General features: G+C 41.4%; 1 protein-coding gene across 5 annotated transcripts in view; it reads right to left on the bottom strand.

Annotated features, from left to right (window-relative positions):
• UNC13B (unc-13 homolog B) overlaps window positions 1-21062 on the bottom strand; it is a 206110-nt gene that overhangs the window by 35003 nt on the left and 150045 nt on the right. For all 5 annotated transcript variants that reach the window (XM_063180306.1, XM_063180307.1, XM_063180304.1 and 2 more), the window contains 8 exons: window positions 19689-19839; window positions 18636-18704; window positions 16302-16391; window positions 14740-14874; window positions 13783-13916; window positions 12781-12866; window positions 5339-5465; window positions 181-277 (listed from right to left, as the gene is read on the bottom strand). In XM_063180306.1, the coding sequence (XP_063036376.1) occupies window positions 181-277; window positions 5339-5465; window positions 12781-12866; window positions 13783-13916; window positions 14740-14874; window positions 16302-16391; window positions 18636-18704; window positions 19689-19839 (889 nt within the window). The remainder of the gene's footprint in view (window positions 1-180; window positions 278-5338; window positions 5466-12780; window positions 12867-13782; window positions 13917-14739; window positions 14875-16301; window positions 16392-18635; window positions 18705-19688; window positions 19840-21062) is intronic.

Here is a 21062-nt window from a genome sequence, read left to right as displayed (position 1 = left end):
GATATGCACCTTGCTATTAAAAAGTTCTCTGTGACCTGTAAAATGCTAAAATAAATGAGTTTCCCTGTTGTTTAGGTAGCAAAAAGGACCACATCCTCCATTTATAAGACAGCTGAATTTATAGTGTTTTATTTGGTTCTGTGCACTGTATGATGTAGCACCAAGTAGTGACCTACATACCCCATCTTTTTTATCTCTCTCCAGAGCACCGTGTAGGAAATCTAAGGAAACATCTTCATTTTCATCCAGCCACTGCATCACAAACTGCTCAAACCACCTGCAGTGGAGCAAAGACAGCAAGTTACAGCAGGAAGAGGAGCACCCAACCCCAGCAAGGCTTGTGAAAGCTGCTGTCTGAATGCTGCTGCTCATGTGTGCAGTCCAAATTCCCAAATATACTTGCACCTCTACACAAGTTAACAGGGCCTGTTACCATCACTTGAGCTGTTCTTGTCCTTCTTCCTGTCTGTTCTCTTCTTGATACCTTCCCTTTTAACTTTGCTTCACCTCAAAGCACTTTGGCATGTTTTTCCTTTCCAACCACGTGCCAGAGAGCACAAGGAAGACCTCCAGACCCACAGGCACCTGTCCTGCTGCTCACTTGGGTGTACCAAACAGGCAGTGTGAAAATAGGCAAGCTGAGAAGCAGCTTCAGTGATGGGATCCGACAGCTGGTCGCTCTGTCCTCGGCTCCAAGGGACACACAGAGTACAAAAGGATGTGTGTGTGTTTTTGTTGCCTGTGTTTAAGCAGTAACACAGCACTTACAGCCTTATTTATATGTCTGTCTAGAGGTTGTTGCATGCAAGTGCCAACACAGCACAGCTGAAGCAAATCTTCATTTGAAATATTACTAAACAGCATTCACAAACAAGAGAAAGAAGTGTCCACGTGTAATTCAGTCCAAACAAAAGATTATTATATGAGCTTTACAGAGTACAGCCTTCCCTACACAGGCAGCTGTGTTCATAGAGATTGTGCTAATTGTGGGCTGAGTTTGCAAAGAACATGAAAGCATGTGCCAGACATGAGAGGGAGATCAAGAGCAAATTCACAGGCAGAGCATACTAGATAGCCTTAAATAATCTCTACACTATGAAATATAAAGCACATCAATGCTAATATTGGAAATTGTAACTGACACTGTTAAAATGCCAACAGCAACCTGTCTATGTAGACCTATTTATTATAGACAGCAACAGTGGAACACTGTCACAGACATATGGACTTCCTGTATTCTGGAAGAATTCCTTTTGAATGGCACTTCAGGCTCCTAAAAGTCAGCATATGTTGAAGTCTGCTGCAAGTTTCTCAAGCTTTCAACGTTTTCTTTTAAACTGCAATTGTGTATTTTAAACAGCTTAAGCCTTACAAAGGAACTCAGGCACTTCACAAGGAAGCAACTATACATCTTCCACCTGTTTCACAGCTCCCAGGCTGCGAGCTGCTGACTGCTTCACATGTCACAGGTCAACGTGCAAGGAAAATTACTTGTTTGTGCCATAAGCCACAGTTTTCACTCTGAGAAGGAGAGTAACTTCCTGATTATCATTCATCCTTAGTTATTGCACCACATTCACAAGAAAGAGCCATTTGCTATTGAGAACACTGCCCATTTTTATGGATAGCATATGTTGCTACACAAAATCAAGTGCCTAGGTATACCTAACTGTCTTGCCAAATTGTCTAAGCAAAGGTGGCAGAGAAAACTGTACTGTTGGGTGGGTAGGAGTGGTGTATTTGCTCCCCCTCTAATAAAAGGAATCATTACCTTCAGGAAGATGTTTATTATGAATGTTGAATGAACCACTTAGATCAGGAAATTCTGTAAGTACATCTGCAAAACCAGCCTCAGTTTTGTCCTCTGGCTGACACAAAATCCTAAGAGATGCAAATAATTTACAAATACTTCCAGTCTATGTCTACATTCAGGGCCAAACTATGCTTTGAGCTGTAACACGGACCTAGAACTATCTTTGGCCAAATACCTCTTTTACTATCAGCTTGGGCTGCTGAGCAAGTCAGGGGACTCCGAGGACTGTGAAGGCAACATATCCAGAACAATATGCAAAATTATCTAGCACAGAAATGAATAAAAATAATCCCATTTCATGCAGAAATAGCTTTGAAATGTTGTTATATGGCAAATATGTTCTCCTTCCTCTGCTTCACCTATTGGTCAGGAAGCAAACACTGAAATGACTCACCCACCAGCACACACAGCAGTGGCTCACGGTGCTGCTTCAGAGACATTCTGTGCTCACGGGGGTCAGCACAGCCTGGCTCCAGATGGCACAAACACTCAAACAAGGTCTGCACATAATACACTTCAGTCCTGCCTGCTGGGAAAGGCAGCAGCACTTCAGGACTAAATGTAAGTTCATCTTTCCTGGCTGCACAACAGTGAGGTAACACAAAAGGCTACCATTTCAGCTTGGCCATGAGCCTGGCTCCCTCATGGTCACACACTGCAGGTGAATTAATCTTGCTCATTTGCTGTGAGTATCTAAGGAACAATCCCTGTGCCTCAGCAAAAACGGAGGCAAGAAGGCAGGTAGGGTTCCTATGAGCAAAATAATAAATACTGTATTTGGTGAAGAGAGCCAGAATAAGTGAACAGGATCTCAAAGGAAGGAATATCTTCCCCCACCAGAGAGGAGGCAGTCTCCAGTAGATCCACAATGCTACCTGCACACTAGGATCAGTATTTAAACAAAGCACGTATTTACACACTTAAAAAGCTGGGGTTTTTCAGGAAAACTTCACAGCTTTTAGCTGGCAGACAGGAAATTTTGAAGATACACTCCTAGTTATATAGCTACGTCCATTTCAGAAAATGCTTCTGAGCTTCTGAAAATAAAGGGAGTATAAAAACTTCAATTTCAGTACTTTGCACCCTGCACTTAGTTCAATCATATATCAAGGCTACCAGGAACATGGTTTCTCAGAGTTTATAAACTGGAAAAGTGAATTTGCCTTACAAGTAGACAGACAGCAATGCCTTGTAAAGGCTGATCTAGAACAGAGGCTGGATGGAGTTAAAAGAATAAAGTAGGTATTTATTAAAAGGCCTCAATGGATACACCTTGGGCAGTGCAAGAGCCCAGCCAGGCTACACCCAAGATGAACCCAAAATGGTCATAAAATGAAAGACCAGTCACAAGGTCTCTCACTTTTAGAAGTTCTGGTCCATTAGCATATTGGAGTTAATTGTCCAGTTATAGCTTTAGGTTATGAAGTCCCATGCTTCTTTTTTTTTTTTTCTCTTCATTCTGCCATTGTTTGTGCTCTGGGGCCTGAGATTTGGATCATTTGTCCTTGGTCCCCAACAAGATAAGGAATTGTTTTGTCTCCATACTCTGTGAAGAGAGCTTACTATCTCCTAATATGAACCTCAGATCTACACACTAAAGCAGTACAGAATCTGAAAGTATAAAAGCTAAAAAACCTGAGGCATCAACAGCCTAACCATTGTCTGGAGAGCAGCAATTTAGTTTCATCTGAGGAGTTTACCAGTATGCAAACCTGATGTGTGGACTCCTTTGTTTAGGGAAGTTCTGTGGCTAAAAATAATTATGATGAAGCAAATCAAAGGACAATTCATATCAGGGGGATACTTTGTGAGAGGTGAAGGTTACAGTTGAAATAAACATCACCTATGTCTGACAATGTGGCTATTGTACTGAAACAGGAGGTGAAGTAACAAAGCCAGTGGCTGCAAATGCACATGAGCACTGAAGCTCTACCACAAAGGCCAGCAGAGCAGAACAGACTGCAGAACAAAACCGAGCATCATTATCCTGATTACACAGGAGAAAAAGAGAGATTAAGAATATCTGATGGCTTGCATGAGACTGCCCTGACTCAGAGGCACAGCAAAGAGAAAGGGGCTTCTGAGACTGCCACTCTAGCATCCTGCTCAGCGAGCAGCTTATGTCTCTTGCTGACCTGATTTCTTAATCAGGCCCACAGCCCACACTGAGCAATTATGCCCAACTGCCTCAAGTCTGATTAGCATGCAGCTAGCACCAGGCTTGAGGGACTGCATGCACAACAGCATGGCAAGAGAATTCAAAGTGCAAAACGGGAAACACAGTCCAGGAATAATGTGTTTGTTAAGAGCGGTAAAGTGCTGCATTTAGACAGCACAGAACAGTCATGTACGGGGTGGGAACAGCAGTGTTGTGGGGCACAATGCTGAGGGTGCCTGCAGAGCAGCCAATGGCCCACTGGGAGCACCACTAGCCAGCAATATCTCTCAATAAAAGAAAATAAAAAAGGTTGCTTTCAACACAGCACATGACACATGAAAGCAACAGCACTGCCTGCAAGGCAATGCATGGCAAGGTCTAGATGAAACATCAATATTTAAGGCCAACTGTTACGTTCGGACACAAATTATCCTGAAAGGGTGAGTAAACCCCACTTAGAAGGAAAGCTAGGAACAAACAAGAACCAGCAGACCATAAAGAAGCATGAGAAAAGCATTTTACTACTGTAAAGCAGAACAATTTATTCTCTATGTGCAGCCTATATATAGGCTATAACAAGTTCAAACTGAAGCAAGAAAGATTTGGAGGGGGTGAAAAGGAGAGTGTATGTTAAATCCTTAAACCCAGTGAAGGAGTAACAGTGAAACACAGGATAAAAGGAATTGTGAAGCAAACATCACTGAAAGCTTCTGAAAACCAGATAAAACACTGCTAAGACCCAGGATACCCGCTGTTGCTTGAGGCAGGGGTGGGACTCTAGCTACACCATTTTCCCCAAATTGTTCAGAAAACCTTCTGGTCTCATACACCTTCTCACAACCTTTTGGTCTCATACAACTTTTCCAGGTCTGAAATCTATTGTTGCTCTTTTAAAGTTAGAAGCTGCAAACAACTGCTTAGAGCTCAAGAGCAACAGCTTATCTGAAGCTTCCAACTAAGCCACCTAGTCTTACTAAGAAAAATATTATCTTTACTTAAAAATCCTGTTGTGTGTGTACATATGACATCCATGTACAGTATATATTCATAAAGCATATCTGTAGGCACACATCTTCTATTCAAGAACTGCCCACACTGCAGGCACAGAGTAGCGTGAAGTCTGTCCATGCCATTGCTGAGCTTTGGAAATGTTGGGAGATATTGTACAATAATGGATTGAGCTGGGTGAGGGGCAGTGGCACAGAACACCACAGGGGAAAAACATGCACACAAACACAGAAAACTGAGAGGTAAGAAATTATGTATCTTGAAGGCAGCCGCAGGAGATCCAAATGGCCACCCTACCGCCAAGGTAACAAAAGGAAATAGATAGTGGGGATTTACTACAGGAGACTTAAAACACTCACGCTGGATATTCAGGCACTTTTCCCTTGAAGGCAGGCAGATCACGAACGTATTCATTGTACAGCCACTTCACTTTGAAGTGTAAATTCATATAGTCCGCACTTTTACACAGTCTGTGTTTCTCATGCTCTGTAAGGAAGGGGAAAAAAAGCAGTTAGGTCTGAATTCACCACTGTAACCACACCAGGCATGGGAAGGACTCATGAAGCAGGTCTGCAGAATGCAAGAGTGTTGAGGATGAAGCACCTATAGAGCCACAAGATCTTCACAACACAGGGTTTTTGCAGCAGGCAGGAGTTCTTGGAGGTTGGGACTATTGGGGCTCTAGAGATTTTTCTGTATCTCTAATTAATACTTCCATTTGTTGAACATTTTTTGTTGTCAAAGCAATAAAAACAGAGCAATGTCTCATGGCCTTTTCATTTAACATATCACAGTTGAGACTCCATCTTTGCAGGGGAAAAATCAAGGCGAGCAAATCTGTTCATTCTTGGATATAAACAAAGGCAATAGCAGCATGTTACATTACATTCCCAATGAGACAACAGTAGAAAGCACCAAGAGTTTGACAGTGTGACTCAAACAAGATCAAATGAGCTACACAGGAACTGCAGCCTTCCCTGCTCCCACTTGGAGAAATTAATATTTCTCTTCCACAAAGCAGGGTCTGCTGCTGAGCTTGTTCCTCCTGCCAGGTTTCCTTATGTTTTTGTACCCAGGAAATGCTGGGAAAATGCAGTTTCTCCCTGTATAATGCCCGTACCTCCACAACACAGCCCTTCCCACACACCTACACCACTAAAGCACTGGCCCTACGTTTCTGCAGAGATCATCTCCACAGACCACCGCTCCCCTTCCTTATCAGGAGAAATGTAGGGTCCACGTCTTTACTCTTCACAGCCTACATCCACACTACCATCTTTCAGTAATTGACTCCCACCTCTGATCAGCCCACAATTATGTATTTAAAATACTTACTAAATTCTCCCAAAAGCAGCTCAATGCTTTCTCCCAAGCTACCTCTCATTGCTTACACAGGCAGATCCTTCTACTTGCATTGCTTTTCTTCCAAATCTTCCTTGAAGAGATTAAATTAATTCCTTTTTCATGATATGAGGACTCAGCAGCTGACTTTTCCCTGCACTGTGACCTTGCATCATCAGGTGATCAATTCTGCACTGCTGCTCCCCTGTGCCTCCTGTTTGCATCCATCTCTTTCTTCTGCCAAGTTTCACAGCAGGAATACATTTTGTGCCAAGCTTCTTTGTTCACTCTAGCACCATAGCAAGCTGCTAGTCCATGACTACAATGTGAGATATTACACTAAAACATACATGATTTTGGCTTAGCCTCAGGTTTTTACCCCAGTATTTCACTTTAGACTCTTCTTTTGACCTTTAACGTGGAAACCTCATCAATGATGTAACTTTCCAAGGGCATCACTGCTCACATGCAGACAGGTTTCAGCTATGTTAAAAAGACTGAGTATTTTTCTTAACTCTGAATGGCTTATTAACTGATAGGCATGCCTATCTTACAACATTATCTATTTTCAGGTAAATGTGAATTCTTGCAACTAATTCAAAACATTGAGAAACTTCCACATCTCTCGTGAACCTTCATCAACATGACAAGAATAAAGTCCAAATCAAGTGTGAATTACCTAACTGAAGACACAAAATCCAGAGAAATGTTCATGCCAATATTTCCATAAACTTTTGTAAACTATCAATGTTCCAGTGGTTTGTTTGCAAGCTTTTGTAGGAGCGTAATACACATTTTCCCCTAGCTCACATCACAGACCCATACAGATACAATCTCAAAAAAAAAAAAAAAAAAAAGTAATAGAATAAAAGAAAGAAAGAGAAACCCAATCTTTGTTTTGAAGAGATTAAAATGCCCAATATCTGAGACATAATCCTCAGGACTGATGGTTCAATGGACAAATTACATGTACTATGGTCCATTTCACTCCACAGGGAACTGTGTGAAGTCCATTCCTGTTTTACATTAATAACCTCATATCTTTCTTGAGCACTAAGAAAGCAGAAGTATACTCAGCATCTGAACTGCTGACCCTCTGCTATACTTCGAGCAATGGTAGAAGAAAATGAGAACTCCCTCTGCAGAACTAAAACTGGAAACAAACAGAGCAATAACTGTGCCTGCTCTGCTCCCTGTGAGTGAGGAAACTGATGGACAATTATAACTTCATTAACTCGGATGTGTGCTGCTGCCAGCTGCTGCTCCAGCACATAGAAAGTGTTGTTCCTGCTGAGGAAAGGTCTGACTTGTACGTAAAAAGGACTTAAATCAGATTTAGTTCCTCAAAATTAAACAATGCAACAAAAGCAAGCAATTCAAGCTTCTTCCTGTTTTCTAGGACATCTAAAACACTTCTAAGCTGCAGAAGAAGAAGATGCAAAACAGTCACAGAAGCATAAACCCAAGTACAGCTACTAGGACTACCTGCTATCTAGGCACTAAAGGAGACACTTGACACTAAGAGATAAATCACAGGAAACTAAAAGAAAGGAGAGGTCTTACCACCATAGAAGAGAACTTTACGTATTCGAAAGAAAGGAGGGGCTTGTGACAGAGAGAAGACAAGAATGAACAGCTCAAATGTTCTGGAGGACAAGGAAAGCCAACAAAGACCCAACCTCCCCCATCCCCAGCTTGCATCATCTCCCCTTCCCCTTTCAATGGACCTCACATAGTTTTGATCAGTTGCTTCCTTTGTAAGTGGAAATGTTTAAGACCACCTGAAGGTGACATCGAAACACATCAGTCAGAGGCACACATTGAAAACTCATTTTAGAAAAAGTAAAGTGAAGATCATGGCAGCCATCAGTCTTAGAACATTTCTGTTCTCTTCTATAACCTGCTGGCTTTAAAAGAGCTTAGCAGCAGCAGCAGCAGAACAGGACACAGATACCGTGCAGCAACTGCTGTGTTTTATCCTGAAAAGACCACAGAGTTCTGTAAGTCTCCCACACTTCCTTAGCAGATTTCAGCTAGAAACAGCCTTATTCAGAGAAAAGCTTTTGGAGTAACCAAGGCCATATTACTGAGGCATTAATAGGGAACTCATGCCTAGCAGCACATTTTCTAGTATTATGTCCAGTTCTCCTTTTCAGGCAGAGAACAGGACTTCTACCTACACACTCCTCAATCACAGATTTCTTTTTTTCTTGATTGTTAGCCTATTTTTTATGGGTTAACATCCAGCAAATAATGCCAAATTTCTGTACAGAAACTCTAATAGGTATCAGGGCTGTTGAAGTGTCAACACTTTAGATAGCTGGCATCTGTGTGTGCCTCTGATCCCTTTCTCCTTATTAGAAGTGAGAAAGTGGCAGAATGATTTATTTCAATCCTGCCTGCCAAGTCTACTCAGTCTCTTTTCCTATCAGAGATGTTTCCAATTTGCAGCTCTCCTAATACTAATGTGTCCAAACTAAGATGAAATGTTGCTGTCAAGAATGACGTTGATTTTCTATTACTATCTTTTAAGGTGTTCTAGCAAAGAAGAGCAGAAGCCTCTTTGCTTGGGGTGTTTGTGATTTCTGGGTGCCAGAGGTTCCAGGGAGGTCAACGAGAAAAACTACTAACTACAGATAGTGCACTAACAGAGAGATATCCAGCTGCTTGAGCACTGGTCAGTGTCCCGGGGTGGAGCCAACTGTACAGCTTGGAAAATCAACCTCTACCCTACAGTGACTCCAGGGTGACATAAGCCTGCCAAGCAAGTCTGGGACATGTGTATCTAGCCTGTTTTACTCTTGGGCTGATGGGGAACAAGGCACACTTCTTAAAGACCCAGCAAACAGGGAAATGCTGTGCATGGTGCCTTGAGTAGTCACTGCTTTGGGGGAGAGAGAAAACAAATGGGGTAGATCCTGGAGATTCTGCTGTGCCTCAGACACTGAGGCTCCTTTGGACAGCCAAAGGCAAAATATCCAGCAGTCAAGCACACTGCTGCCATGCCTACTGCTACCAGCTGCTGATTTATACAGAGAATAGGTGTTTCATTTTTATGATTCAAAATTTTACATAATAGCAATCTGACGCTCCAGAAGGTGCCAAAAGGACACACTGCTGCAGCATCCACAGGCTGGCACGAACTCCAGGTCTGAATCCCTCCACGTTCTAGGTGTAAATTAGGATTTATACATTGTCCTGCACAGGCCGCATGGTGTATCTGGGGGTAAGCTCCAGCTACTGGAGAGCAGTGTGGAAGCAGCAGGCTGGATGCAGGGAGGCAGGCTGGGAGGGAGGGAGCAGTTTCACGCAGCCAGGTCTGAACTCCTTCTCCTCCAGAGTCTCCTTACAACACATGCCCTCCATTTCTACAGCAGCAGTATGGTCTTTCAAGTCTTCTTTGCAAGTCTGTTTATTGCTGGCATAAAAGCTACAGAACTCTAGAGCTAGTGTTACATACTACATCCAAAGTGCTAAAACTATGGGTAACAAATAAAAGTCTTTGTCTACTCACAGCTACAAGCTCCATCCAGGAGCATGAACTTACCACTTGGTGAGGTGAATGAGCTCATGTTATCCAGAACTTAGGAACAGAACATAAGGGAAAACACCATGAAGAAAATTAGGGGCAAGTAGTGTACTCTGTGCTTATGTGCACATATTTCCAAAAAATAGATTATTAGCTTTTATTGCACAGCTCCTGATCTCAGAGCAGACAAGAAATGTACCCAGGGATTATGGCACAAATTGGGAAAAGGAATATGAAACTCTTGGTGCAGGTTAACTGGTAGAAAAACCAGCAGCTGAACCTGAGAAATGACAGAGCCAAGAGCTGAGGCTGGCAAATCTAATTATCATCCTACACATCATTTAATCAGTTTCCTTTAATCCCTTTTCCCCCAGTTTAAAAAAAATGCAGCAAGCTAATGCAATCATCTGTATTTAAAATGTATGTAGTAAGGCCTGTAATTGAATTATTGTAGAGCTTGTTCTAAAGGTTATCTTCACAAGTTTCTGGAGAGCAGAGCAGTGTGAGGAATCACACTTGCCTCAAATAGAATTCTGCACCCTAAGCATTTCTTGAATATATATTTGGAAGAGACACATCCTAACACAGACTCTATCACTGTTCAACCCTCCTGCAGAACTTGAACAGTTAGACTACAAATAAATTACCAAGCAGTTTTTAGATTTTTGTTCAAAATGCAAAATCCCTGTCCACCAGCTGCATTTGTATCTACTTCTGTCACCAAGAAATATTCTGAAGAGGGATGCTCTTTTCAACAAGCATTTACTATGCACTGAGGAACTCATTGGTGATACCAATGCTTGTCTTAAGAAGCTCACAAGTGACCAGAAGGAGATCAGGAAAAGGTAAAATAAGCCCAGAGTCATCAGTGGGGACATGGTATGAGACATGAAAAGAGAAAACTTGGGAGACCAAGCTAATCTGGGCACTGGCAACCAAACAAAGAAAAAAAAAATTAACGTCCCCTTTGACAGTCATACAGCTGCACTTTGGATGCAACAGGGAAAGGGATTCTTAGGAAGGTGAACAACAAGATCTGGAGACATGCAATTGCAATTCTCACTGCTGCAGACAAAGGAGGAAGATAGGGCACTTTTAACATGTATGAGAGGAAATTGCATTATAAATTCTTGAAGAAGAGCACACAGGAGTAGAAAGAACCATAGAGTGGCTTGGGTTGGAAGGGACTGTAAAGATAATGTCATTCCAACCCCCTGCCACAGGCAGGGACAGCTTCCACTAGATCAGGTTGCTCCAAGCCCCATGCAACCTGGCCTTGAACACAGCCAGGGGCAAAACCAGCTTCTCTGGGCAACCTGTGCCAGTGCCTTACCACCCTCACAGGGAAGAAGTTCTTCCTAATACCTAATTTCAATCTATTCTCCTTCAGTTTGAAGCCATTCCCCCTTGTCCTGTCACTATACACTCTTGTAAAAAGCCCCTCTCCGTTGTTCTTGTAGGCTCCCTTCAGGTACCCCAGGTAGGTCATCACCCCAAAGGCTGAACAATTGCAATTCTCACAGTCTTTCTTCATAGGAAAGGTGCTCCATCCCTCCTAGATAAATAAGGACAAAACTGAAAGGGGAGCTAAAATGGTTTGCAGGAGCAAATGGTTTCTAGGGAAAGAGACCATGAAATGATCACCATTGCCTTATCTCTAACACATGAGCAAGCAGTGACAGTCACTATAGAAGAGACTCTTCAACACAGTTAGTAGGTCACAGTCCTTCTTCCCAGTCTCTGTTCTTACATGAGCTTGACCTCACAAAACAAAGGCACTGTGGGGTACAAGCATATATAAAATGTTCCTAACACAGAATTGAGAACATTTCATCCAGCCCTGCAGCATGTCAGATTCAAGCCTTCACCTGGCAAAGAGTGTCCCCCTACAGCACAGTCTCCACATCTGTTGCAGTGACAGAGATTAATAAAATAAATGGAGTCAATCTTTTCACCTACAGAGCAACCCCACAGACTTGTTTCCAAAGAACAAAATGCAGGCAGCTGTCTTACTGGCGGCATTTTTTCCCAAGCAATCTGAAGAGTCTAATTGGCTGTCACTCCTGTAAGTGAGTTCAGGTCACAGTGGGGACAAGTGGATTGAGCAAAATTTTGTAAGTGGTCAAAAGTAGTAGCTTGACTTCAGTTTGGAATATAAATACAGATAGCACATTGCAGACAGCCCTGGCACTTCTGTTTTATCACAGTCTCACCTTACGAACGATCATAAAGCCCAACCCCGCAGGGACAGTGGGAGCTGGATGCTCTCTGAAACTTTTGAAAAGTTGGTGAGATTGTGAAAATCAACATATAGAACTAAAGTCAAGTTCAGAAAGCAACCATCAGAAGAGTACTGCAAGAAGAAGAATTCCTTTGTGGACATTTGCTGGGTTTTGCATGCCTAACTCATTTTCAGAAACAGTAAAATTTTCTCCTTACTTGCAGATGGAATTATTGCAAAGACTAACTGGAAATGAAGATGTCTGCAGCAGGAATTATTATAACAGCATCTTTCTGCCAATGGCTTAGACAACCTGTGCTGTATTATCCAGGGAACCAGAGCCATGGCACAACTCAGAGTGCACCAACTTCTCCAACCCTTTCTTACCACAGCACAATGGAAGATGAAGCTGCTGCTGGCTGCTCATCCAAGCCATCGTAACTTCTAGGCCAAAGGGAACTTCTGATTTCAAACCTGCTGGAATGTCCATTGAACAGCTTGCAACACAGCCTGACATGGAGGTCTACAGCTTATGCAGATCTCAGCCTCAGTTCTGACCATAAACCAGCTGTGCACCAACAAACAAACCACTAAAAATCCCCACTCCCATCAGCAATGCTACTCACAAGCTTAAGCCTCATTTTCACCAAATGGATGGAGAACAAGAGACCAGCAACAAGTCAGCTAACAGCAGTGAGACATTCTCTTACCTTCCATGGCATATTTCATATCCTGGGCAAAAAGACTCCACATCACCTCTGCGCTGATCTTCCCAACTGCAAGCTCCTGAGGAAACCTGAGGGGATATTTGGAAAAGGCTTTGGCATATGTCAAAGCAAAGGGCTCTTCCTTATTTAGCTCTGAGCTATGCTACAAGCTAAAAAGCTCAACTTTACAGATGCTTCTTTCACCCTAATGGACCAGGTGAAAATCAGAGATCATGGACTAGACTCTGTGGTACAGATAAAAAAATTTATTTAACTCAGAAAGACAAGTCGTGCATATCTTTCCTAGAAGAGGTGCACACAGTTATTCTGGGAATGTGATCTCTATGCCCTTGGCACCTTTTTCCCCTTCCTTGTCCATTTTTTTTCTTTCTCCTTTTTGAAAGGAGAAAGAAAAGTTACTAGGCTGAGAGGTGACTGCTAATCATGTTAGATCAATGATGATTAGGGCACAATCCAGGTCTCTGTGTGTAATACCTTGTAGGATCTCTGTCTCTCTCTGCCCTGTGGGACTGTAGGAGAGGTATCCACCAGCTGAACAGACCCATTTCAGGGTCCTTTCCAGTGCTATGCAAACTCCACCCAGTGCAATCTCCCAGTGCTGCACTGAACACCACGTTCCTAAGCCACAGTGTAAGGCACCACAGCACTACTGTGTGCATTAATGTGCACCCCGGAACTGCTCAACATCAGAAAAAACCAAAAGAGCTCTCACCCCATTTTCAGGTGCCTCCCTGAGTTCAGGATTGTAATAATCAGGGTGTTTGTGCTCGAACGCCATCGTAACTGAACCTTTTGAAACTCTTCCATCCCAATCAAAAAGTTATTTATATAGACAGAGACAGATAAGACAGAAAGACAGACAGACAGACAAGATAAGTACTTCTATAAATGCACAAGTGACAGAAGAGATAGAAAGCAGTTTAACAAATAAAGCAGAGCAGACACAGACTAGCATTAGCCAAACATGCCATGGAGGATTCTTACTGATTCAGGACTGGGGTATAAGAATTCTTGTCCTCTTCTATGATGGAAACTATCAAAGTGATGAGCTTGGGCCAGAAATCAAGGTTTCTGATGCTGGGGCCCTGTTCCTCGGCAGGAAGGTCCTGAGTTTTGTTCTGAGAAGGAAGCCAATGGAAAACCAGCATAAAATATAAGTGCAAAGAAAAAGCAATGGTAATCTGGTAAATGCAGATCACCATGCAAACTCCAAGCACACCTGTGGACCCTCTCATCCAAAGAGCTTAAAATTATTAATGATTGCTGGCAACTTGTCTGATCTAATGCAAAACACAGTAACAAGCCAAACCACGTTGCTGACTGGTGGCCTCAAACCCACCTAATCCCTGTTTTGTCATCTACCACACCAGGTTTGTCATCTACCTCAGCCAGGCTCCAGGAGACCTGCTGAGACATCATTTGCCCTAAGCCTATTCCAAATGCTTGCTCTTTAGGCACCTGGTTGGTGACTGTATCCCTGTTGCCATGTTGTGTGTGCATTATTACAGAGAGGCCAGTGGAGCTCTCACACACTTGAGAAGAGTTTGTGTCTAGAGGCACCTCCTAAACCCAGTGCAGGATACTGGGTGCCTGAAAACAAGGCAAAATCTCACTGCTTGAGGTTTACATATGCTAATGACAGCTTCCTTGATCAGCCTACATTTGTGTAATTGGCTTTTGCTCACTCAAAGCTACATCAAACCTTCCCTTCACAAATAACTGCTGAGGCTGGCAAAACACATCATAATTAGTTAGTGTAAAACAATTATCATCCTCCCCTTACTAATTAGTGCTCATTAATTGATTACAGATTTTCTGCATTCAGAAGATAACAAGTCACGCAACTTTGTTTGGGCTGGCTTTTTGTATCAATTATTATTCTTGTTATTATCTTAAGAAAATAAGAAAAATTCAATTTCTGCCTGCTTATCAGCTACTCACAGGATCTGTCTGGTACTCCCGACTGTACAGCTCATGACAGTTGTTGAAAATGTACTCGTAGGTGGAATTGAGGCAAGCTTTTACACAGTCCTTCACCACCTGGCTAGCTCGGGGTGGACTCTGAAGCTCTTGGACCTGGCAAGGGGACAACAAAGAGAGTCAAACAAAGCACAGTTCGTAAATCAAACAGGGAAAGGACACATCAGTGTTTTGGAAACCACTCAAGGCTTGGTGGATCTGCTTTAAGCAACTTGTGACTTGAAACCACAAATGGGTCACTCTCCACAGGCATAAAGAAGCAGTGACAACACTTATCTCCCCACCGACCATTTGAAGCATAAAAGAGATTTTGATGTGCCAAGGAAGATTCCCCAGAAGAGACAGATCATGTGGCTCGATATGTGTATAATTTGAGCCAAACACACAATTTCTGCTGAATTTATAGGACTTTGTTACAAAGCCTGCAGGCAATCTTCCACAGCATTGAAAGAATGTGCAACAGACCAGCAGAGCAGTTTACATCTGATCTGCAAAGTCTTGTCAAAGACCATTCATCTGCCTTTAAATACAAAAAACTTTCATTAAGGACATCTTTCATCACTTTATTGAATTTTAAAGCAACCAGAATCATTAGGGACATGCCAACTGATACGCCTTCTCCTCTGGCAACAGCAGCTGTTTTCATTATTTCATTGTTACACTATTTTAGGAAAATGCTGCAGAGGTACTATAAACTAAACTGACAGGCAATTGTCACCCTGCAAATACAACTATAACCTGACAATTTTGATATTTTCAGTACCTCTAAACTTTTCAGAGTATCTCTATAAATCAAGCTTCCAACACAGACAGATGGTCTGAATGAATACTCTTAAAATAAAGATCTAAATCATCATTTACACTAGGGTTTATGTGTAAAAATTTAAGCACTTCTTGAAGTAGCTCAAATTAAGCACTTGCTTTGTTTTTGATAAGATAAACATTTTTAAGTGGCATGTACTAACCAACAATATTAGGTTGTAATCTTTTAAAAAAGTTTAGAAGCTCAAAATCAGGAATATAAAATAATCTCATTACATATTGCTAGGACAATAAACTTCATTCTGAAACCAGCACATTAGCATTCATAACAACCCTCCTGGATCTGTACTGAGAGATATTATCCCATTTTACTATCTCATCCTCCACAAGAGAACTCTAAAATATTTACTAGATAGTGAGTATCTTTCCTAATGTTATTAAAAAAGCAAATTATCTTCTTAAAACTAGACAATTCCCTTTATTCTTCCTCCTCTCCAATTTTTTTTGTGTTTTTTTTGCAAGGGAGGGTGGGAGAGAGTTGTGCCATTTTAGGGAAAAAGCAATTTACATCTTCATAATGCAAAATACAGAAAACTAAAGACAAAATGTGGATGTTTATACATTGTCAGCAGATTATTTCCATTTTCCTTAAGTGTCTAAAGAAAAACAACATGAAACAATGGTTTGAAAATGGGAAATCAACTCCTGGGGGGAAAAAAAAACTGCAGAGATGCCATTCCCATCCCCACCCATATCCCTACCTTCATCCTGAAAAAGGTGATGCTGGTCAGCAAATCCACTGTAGACTTCAGGTCCTGCAGCCGCTCACGGCTGCTGGCTGGGAAGTTATTCTGTTGACAGAAAAGGGAAATCCTGTTTGAAAGCACAGTCAGATCCATGCAAGGCTTCAAGCATGTGCTAAATAAGGAAACTGTCTTGGAAACATTTCCTGCTCAAGAAGCCTGTACCAGTCAAAACAATGCTCAATAAATAAGGCCTTTTTGCTGCAGAAGCTTATCTGTTTGCTTAATTAAACAGCTTCTCGTATAAATGTAAAGTCTGTGGATGCCAGGAGACTGACAGGCCTTGGTGGCAGGGATGGTCTCCTCGGCTGCAGAAGGAGCAGGCTGGAAACAGCCTCACCACTGGCAGCCCTGGCCTTTTGCCTGGCGTTATGTGAGACCTTTCCTTTCTGCACTCAATGCTCCATTTTTTGGCTTCTCTTCTAAGATGCCAAGGGGTGTGGTGTATTCAACAGCTCTCCAGAGAAGTAAACAAGACCAAAAAGGAAAAATGAGCACAGTTTTCATAAGACAGTACTGGAACTAGCTAGAACCTTGTGAGATGCCATGTGTAAATACATATGCTGAATGCAGCTAGCTTTGCTTTTTGCACAAAACTCTTCCCTTTCCAACCTCAGGCACTGTGCCCTTTCCAGCATTCCCACTGTCTCCTGTGGGCATGTGTCCTTTAACAGTATTCATGTTCCTCAGCATGTTCTTACATTCAAGCTGATGGGATTTGTTTTGCTGCAAGTAAAACAGCAGGAGCAACCTTCTCTTCACATAATCTCGTCATATCTGCATGTTCAAAAATTATTAGATATGAAGGGGAAAAGGGCAGAAGGAAACAGTTTTCACTTTTTACTGAGGACTTGCAGAAAAATATGCTGTCTCTTGACAGTAATAATTGAGTATTACTGAAGTTCAGCTAACCACTGTAGGCAATGTGATGCTTTTTGCAGTCATTTGTAGATGGTCCTTCTCAGACAACTCTCTTTTTAAAAGTTAAGCTGTCCACACATGGGTTCTCTGGAACTCAAGTTAGTTACCAAAATCAAAGACTTCCATGGTTAAAGATCTAAATACAAACTATTTGAAGAATATAAATTGCCATCTCCTGTTTGGAAAGCTGCAAATTAACACTTTTTCTTTCAAAACTTAACCTGCCCTTTAGGGTTTTAAAATAATTACTAAATGCTCCCATAATGCTTCAGCTGTTTCTCCAAATATAATGTCAATTAGATTACACCTATATTATTTAAACTACACAAATCTTTCCTGGTCCTTTATGTAAGATCTTGTTAGCGCACATTTCAGTTGCATTAGCCACGAAAAAGCAGCTTTTACTGAACACCAAGCAAACAAAAAAGGCAGCACTGTTACAGATTCCTATTGTCATGGGTTGATAATTTTCCCTCTGCTATTCCGTGGATCAGTTGCCTCTATTTAGACCTTTTCTTTCTAGTAATGTAGCTTTAGAATAGCTCTTCACACAATATTCCTTTTATCTTCTTTTGCACCTTTCCCCTTTTCCTTTTTTTTTTGTCTTCCTAATGCACTTCTCTTTATCATCTCATGTTTTTCTCCTCTATATATTTTTCAGTGTTTCAGATAAATGCTAAAATCAGAAGTGGATAACTAAATAAAATCTAAGCTCACATTTTGCCACAATTTTTAAACTTTTCAATGAATTAGTCACAGACTGAAATAATATAGCAAGGAATTTAAGGGAAAAAAACAGCCAAGTCACATGATAAGATAATATTGACTCAGGAGTAGCAAGGAAAGAAAGTGTAGGGTTCATCAAGCTTGTTGGACTAATGTTAACATCTGAAACTCATCTCTTCACAATCTGCTGAAGTGGGGTGGGATCTCAAACCTGACCTTACATCGTGATTTGAGTTTGCCAAACCTTAAGTAAATGACAACACGGTGCTCTAAAATATTTCTTTCATAGTAGGGGAGAACAAGTCTATTTTCTCTTTTTACATGATACCTGAAGTAGCTGATAAGAATAATTCAAATTATTTTATCCAATCCAACTTGGATTGGAAACTTCTGGGGAAGTATCAGAGATAAGCACAGTTCACAATGCTCAAATTATTTCAAAAGTCTTAAGCAAATTACAGTGGAAATAAAAAACAAGGTCTAAGTTCGATCCATGAACAAAACAAAATTTGAGCAACAACTTTTAATGACAATTCCTTAAGACACAAACTACGCAAGAAGTTAGAAATGTAAGAGAACTCCAAATGGTGTGTTTCCATTCTGCCCACCAGAATACCTGAAAGGATTCTGTTTAATCCCACTCACCCTGTACATTGAGAGATCAATCCGAAGTGAATTATGAAGCTGATCCAGAAGTTTCACAAATCGTTCTTTCTGTTGAGCAGAAAGCACCAATAAACATTCACATATCACCACTGGCCAATCCATGTTCAGCAAAGTATCAGGTAATCAGTGTCAGATCTCATGAGAGCCGGAGAAAGCAGTATGGATACATGGCATTGTGCAAACAGTATTTTCTTTCAATTCTTGGATTTACTTTAAAACTGTAATTATTTCTGTAGTCTGTGAAACATCACAATTGTCAGAAAAAACACTCCATTGTCACTCTGAACTAGAGGCAGAACAGAAACCACTCTGACTTTCCATCTGCAATTTACACCAAACTTGTATTTGAGAGAAAATACTTATTCAGAGATGAATAAATTACAGGCAGAAAAGGGTCTAATTCAGAGCAATGATACAGCTCTGTGATCTTATCTAGATAAGTGACAAGTACTACAGGCTTCTTGTGACATAACTTCTTGAGGTCAGGTCTCTCCACTGAATTCTCATTTGGCATTGTGAACACCTCCTCAACCTATTAATAACTTCTCAGTCGGATGGGAAGCATGAGCTTTTCCAAATACTTTTCCAGCATACTCAAGTCCACCACAAATTATATACAAAACATTTTAATCATTAAGGGGATAGACTTCTTTTGTGGTGGTGCTTTTTTTCTCCTAAAGCAGTTTCTGTTTTTAAAAACAAAGCTCTGAAATTACAAGATCACACGGTATATTTTACCAACAGCACTAACATGCAGAGTTAGTATTGTTTGCTCATTCCATACCATCTGTGCTCCACTGTGATGTGAACACAAAGAATCAACATCACAATGCATTACACTGATTGATATCTGAAATGTGTGATGATGAAGACAATAAACCCATGCTCTTTGTCTGGTATAAGAGTTCCACTGCTTTGAATTCCTCAAAAATTTAATGTTCTTTAAACAGAACAAATCATTTACTCAAGGGTGGAAGCACTGTAGCAAATTAAAGAAGTCCAATCACAACATCACCAAACCCACAAACCTACCCCAAAATTGGAGGCTGCAAAGCGGTCCGAAGCAGACACATTTGTGGAGGCAGTGGTGTGTGCATAATAAGCATTGATATTGGCAAGTAAGGTGCTCATCACAGCTGGCACGCCTGGGCACATGTATTTAGAGGAGAGACATGCAAAATGCCTGCAAAAGGACAGTGATGTAAGTCATTCTGGTCTCTTTTGTGCAGCAGGACTTGACTTTACCCCTTTAATAGACCCCTTGTGCTGGTGGGCACCATGAACAGATGGAAGTTACGTTTCATTACTTTACAGAACTCCAGCATCTCAGAGCTTTTATTCAGAAAGGTGCCATCTAGACAACAGCTCAAAACAAAGAGAAATCCCTTCACTGCAGCCATTTCCAGATCATAAAACAGCTTCTCAGTCATTTGCTGCCGACAGTACGTGACTTAGTGATGCCCTGGGTCCTGATGCCAATTCCTAGAACCAAGCCTGACACAAGGAAATCGACACGATTTGCTGCTGCTTGAGGCAGACACAGGTTCTGAGGTGTCATGAGGTGGCAGCAGCTGGAAAGCATTAATGGCCACTGAAAGTACATTCTAGTATTTCTGTGCTGCACTGATATGTGTGATTCCTTATGGCTAACCCATTCAGCCTGCAAGAAGTGTGCACGCTCATTTGCATTTTCCCATTCTCTCATTAAAATCAGGGAACCCTCCTCCACGGAATCTCAGAATTATGCTAGAAGCATCCAGGCCTGTGAAATGATTGAGAAAGTTTTTTAAAATCTCTTAGTCCTAAAAAAAAAAAAAAAGAAAATTAAAAAAAATTCGGAGCTTAAGAGGTCTTATATCATGGGAAATGGCAAGTTCATTTCAGTAGCCAGAAGAGATGGGGCATTTTTATGCAGAAATACTCACTGAGAAATTTAATCTAATCGGGGAACCACTTTACAACCACTTTTCTCCCTGAGGGACTCATAGAATCACAGAACAGTTTGGGTTGGAGGGGACCTTTAAAGGTAATCTTGTCCAACCTCTGCAGTGATCAGGGACCCACCGCTCCAACTACACCAGGCTGCATAAAATTCCATTCAAGATGACCTTGAACCTAAGCTTCCAGGTTAGGCAGGACATCTACCACTTCTCTGGGCAGCCTAGCCTATCCATGCATTGTTTCACCACCTTCACTGTAAAAGATTTTGTCCTTTTATCTATCCCAAATCTACCCTCTTCAACTTTAAAACCATGCTTGTTACATAACACTTACATACCAATTGGTCATTTAGGCAATTGGTAAATATAAGCACATGAAATGGATTCATTTAGCTTTAAGAAGAGAAGCTGTGAGGAATGGGGGGTCTAATCAGAGAGGCTTCCACCTTCATCCTTGGAAATTTTT

The sequence above is a fragment of the Melospiza melodia genome, chromosome Z, assembly GCF_035770615.1.
Source record: "Melospiza melodia melodia isolate bMelMel2 chromosome Z, bMelMel2.pri, whole genome shotgun sequence".
Taxonomy (NCBI): Eukaryota; Metazoa; Chordata; class Aves; order Passeriformes; family Passerellidae; genus Melospiza; species Melospiza melodia.
The sequence above is the reverse complement of the archived record's forward strand: the minus strand, read 5'-3'. Positions and strand labels throughout refer to the sequence as shown.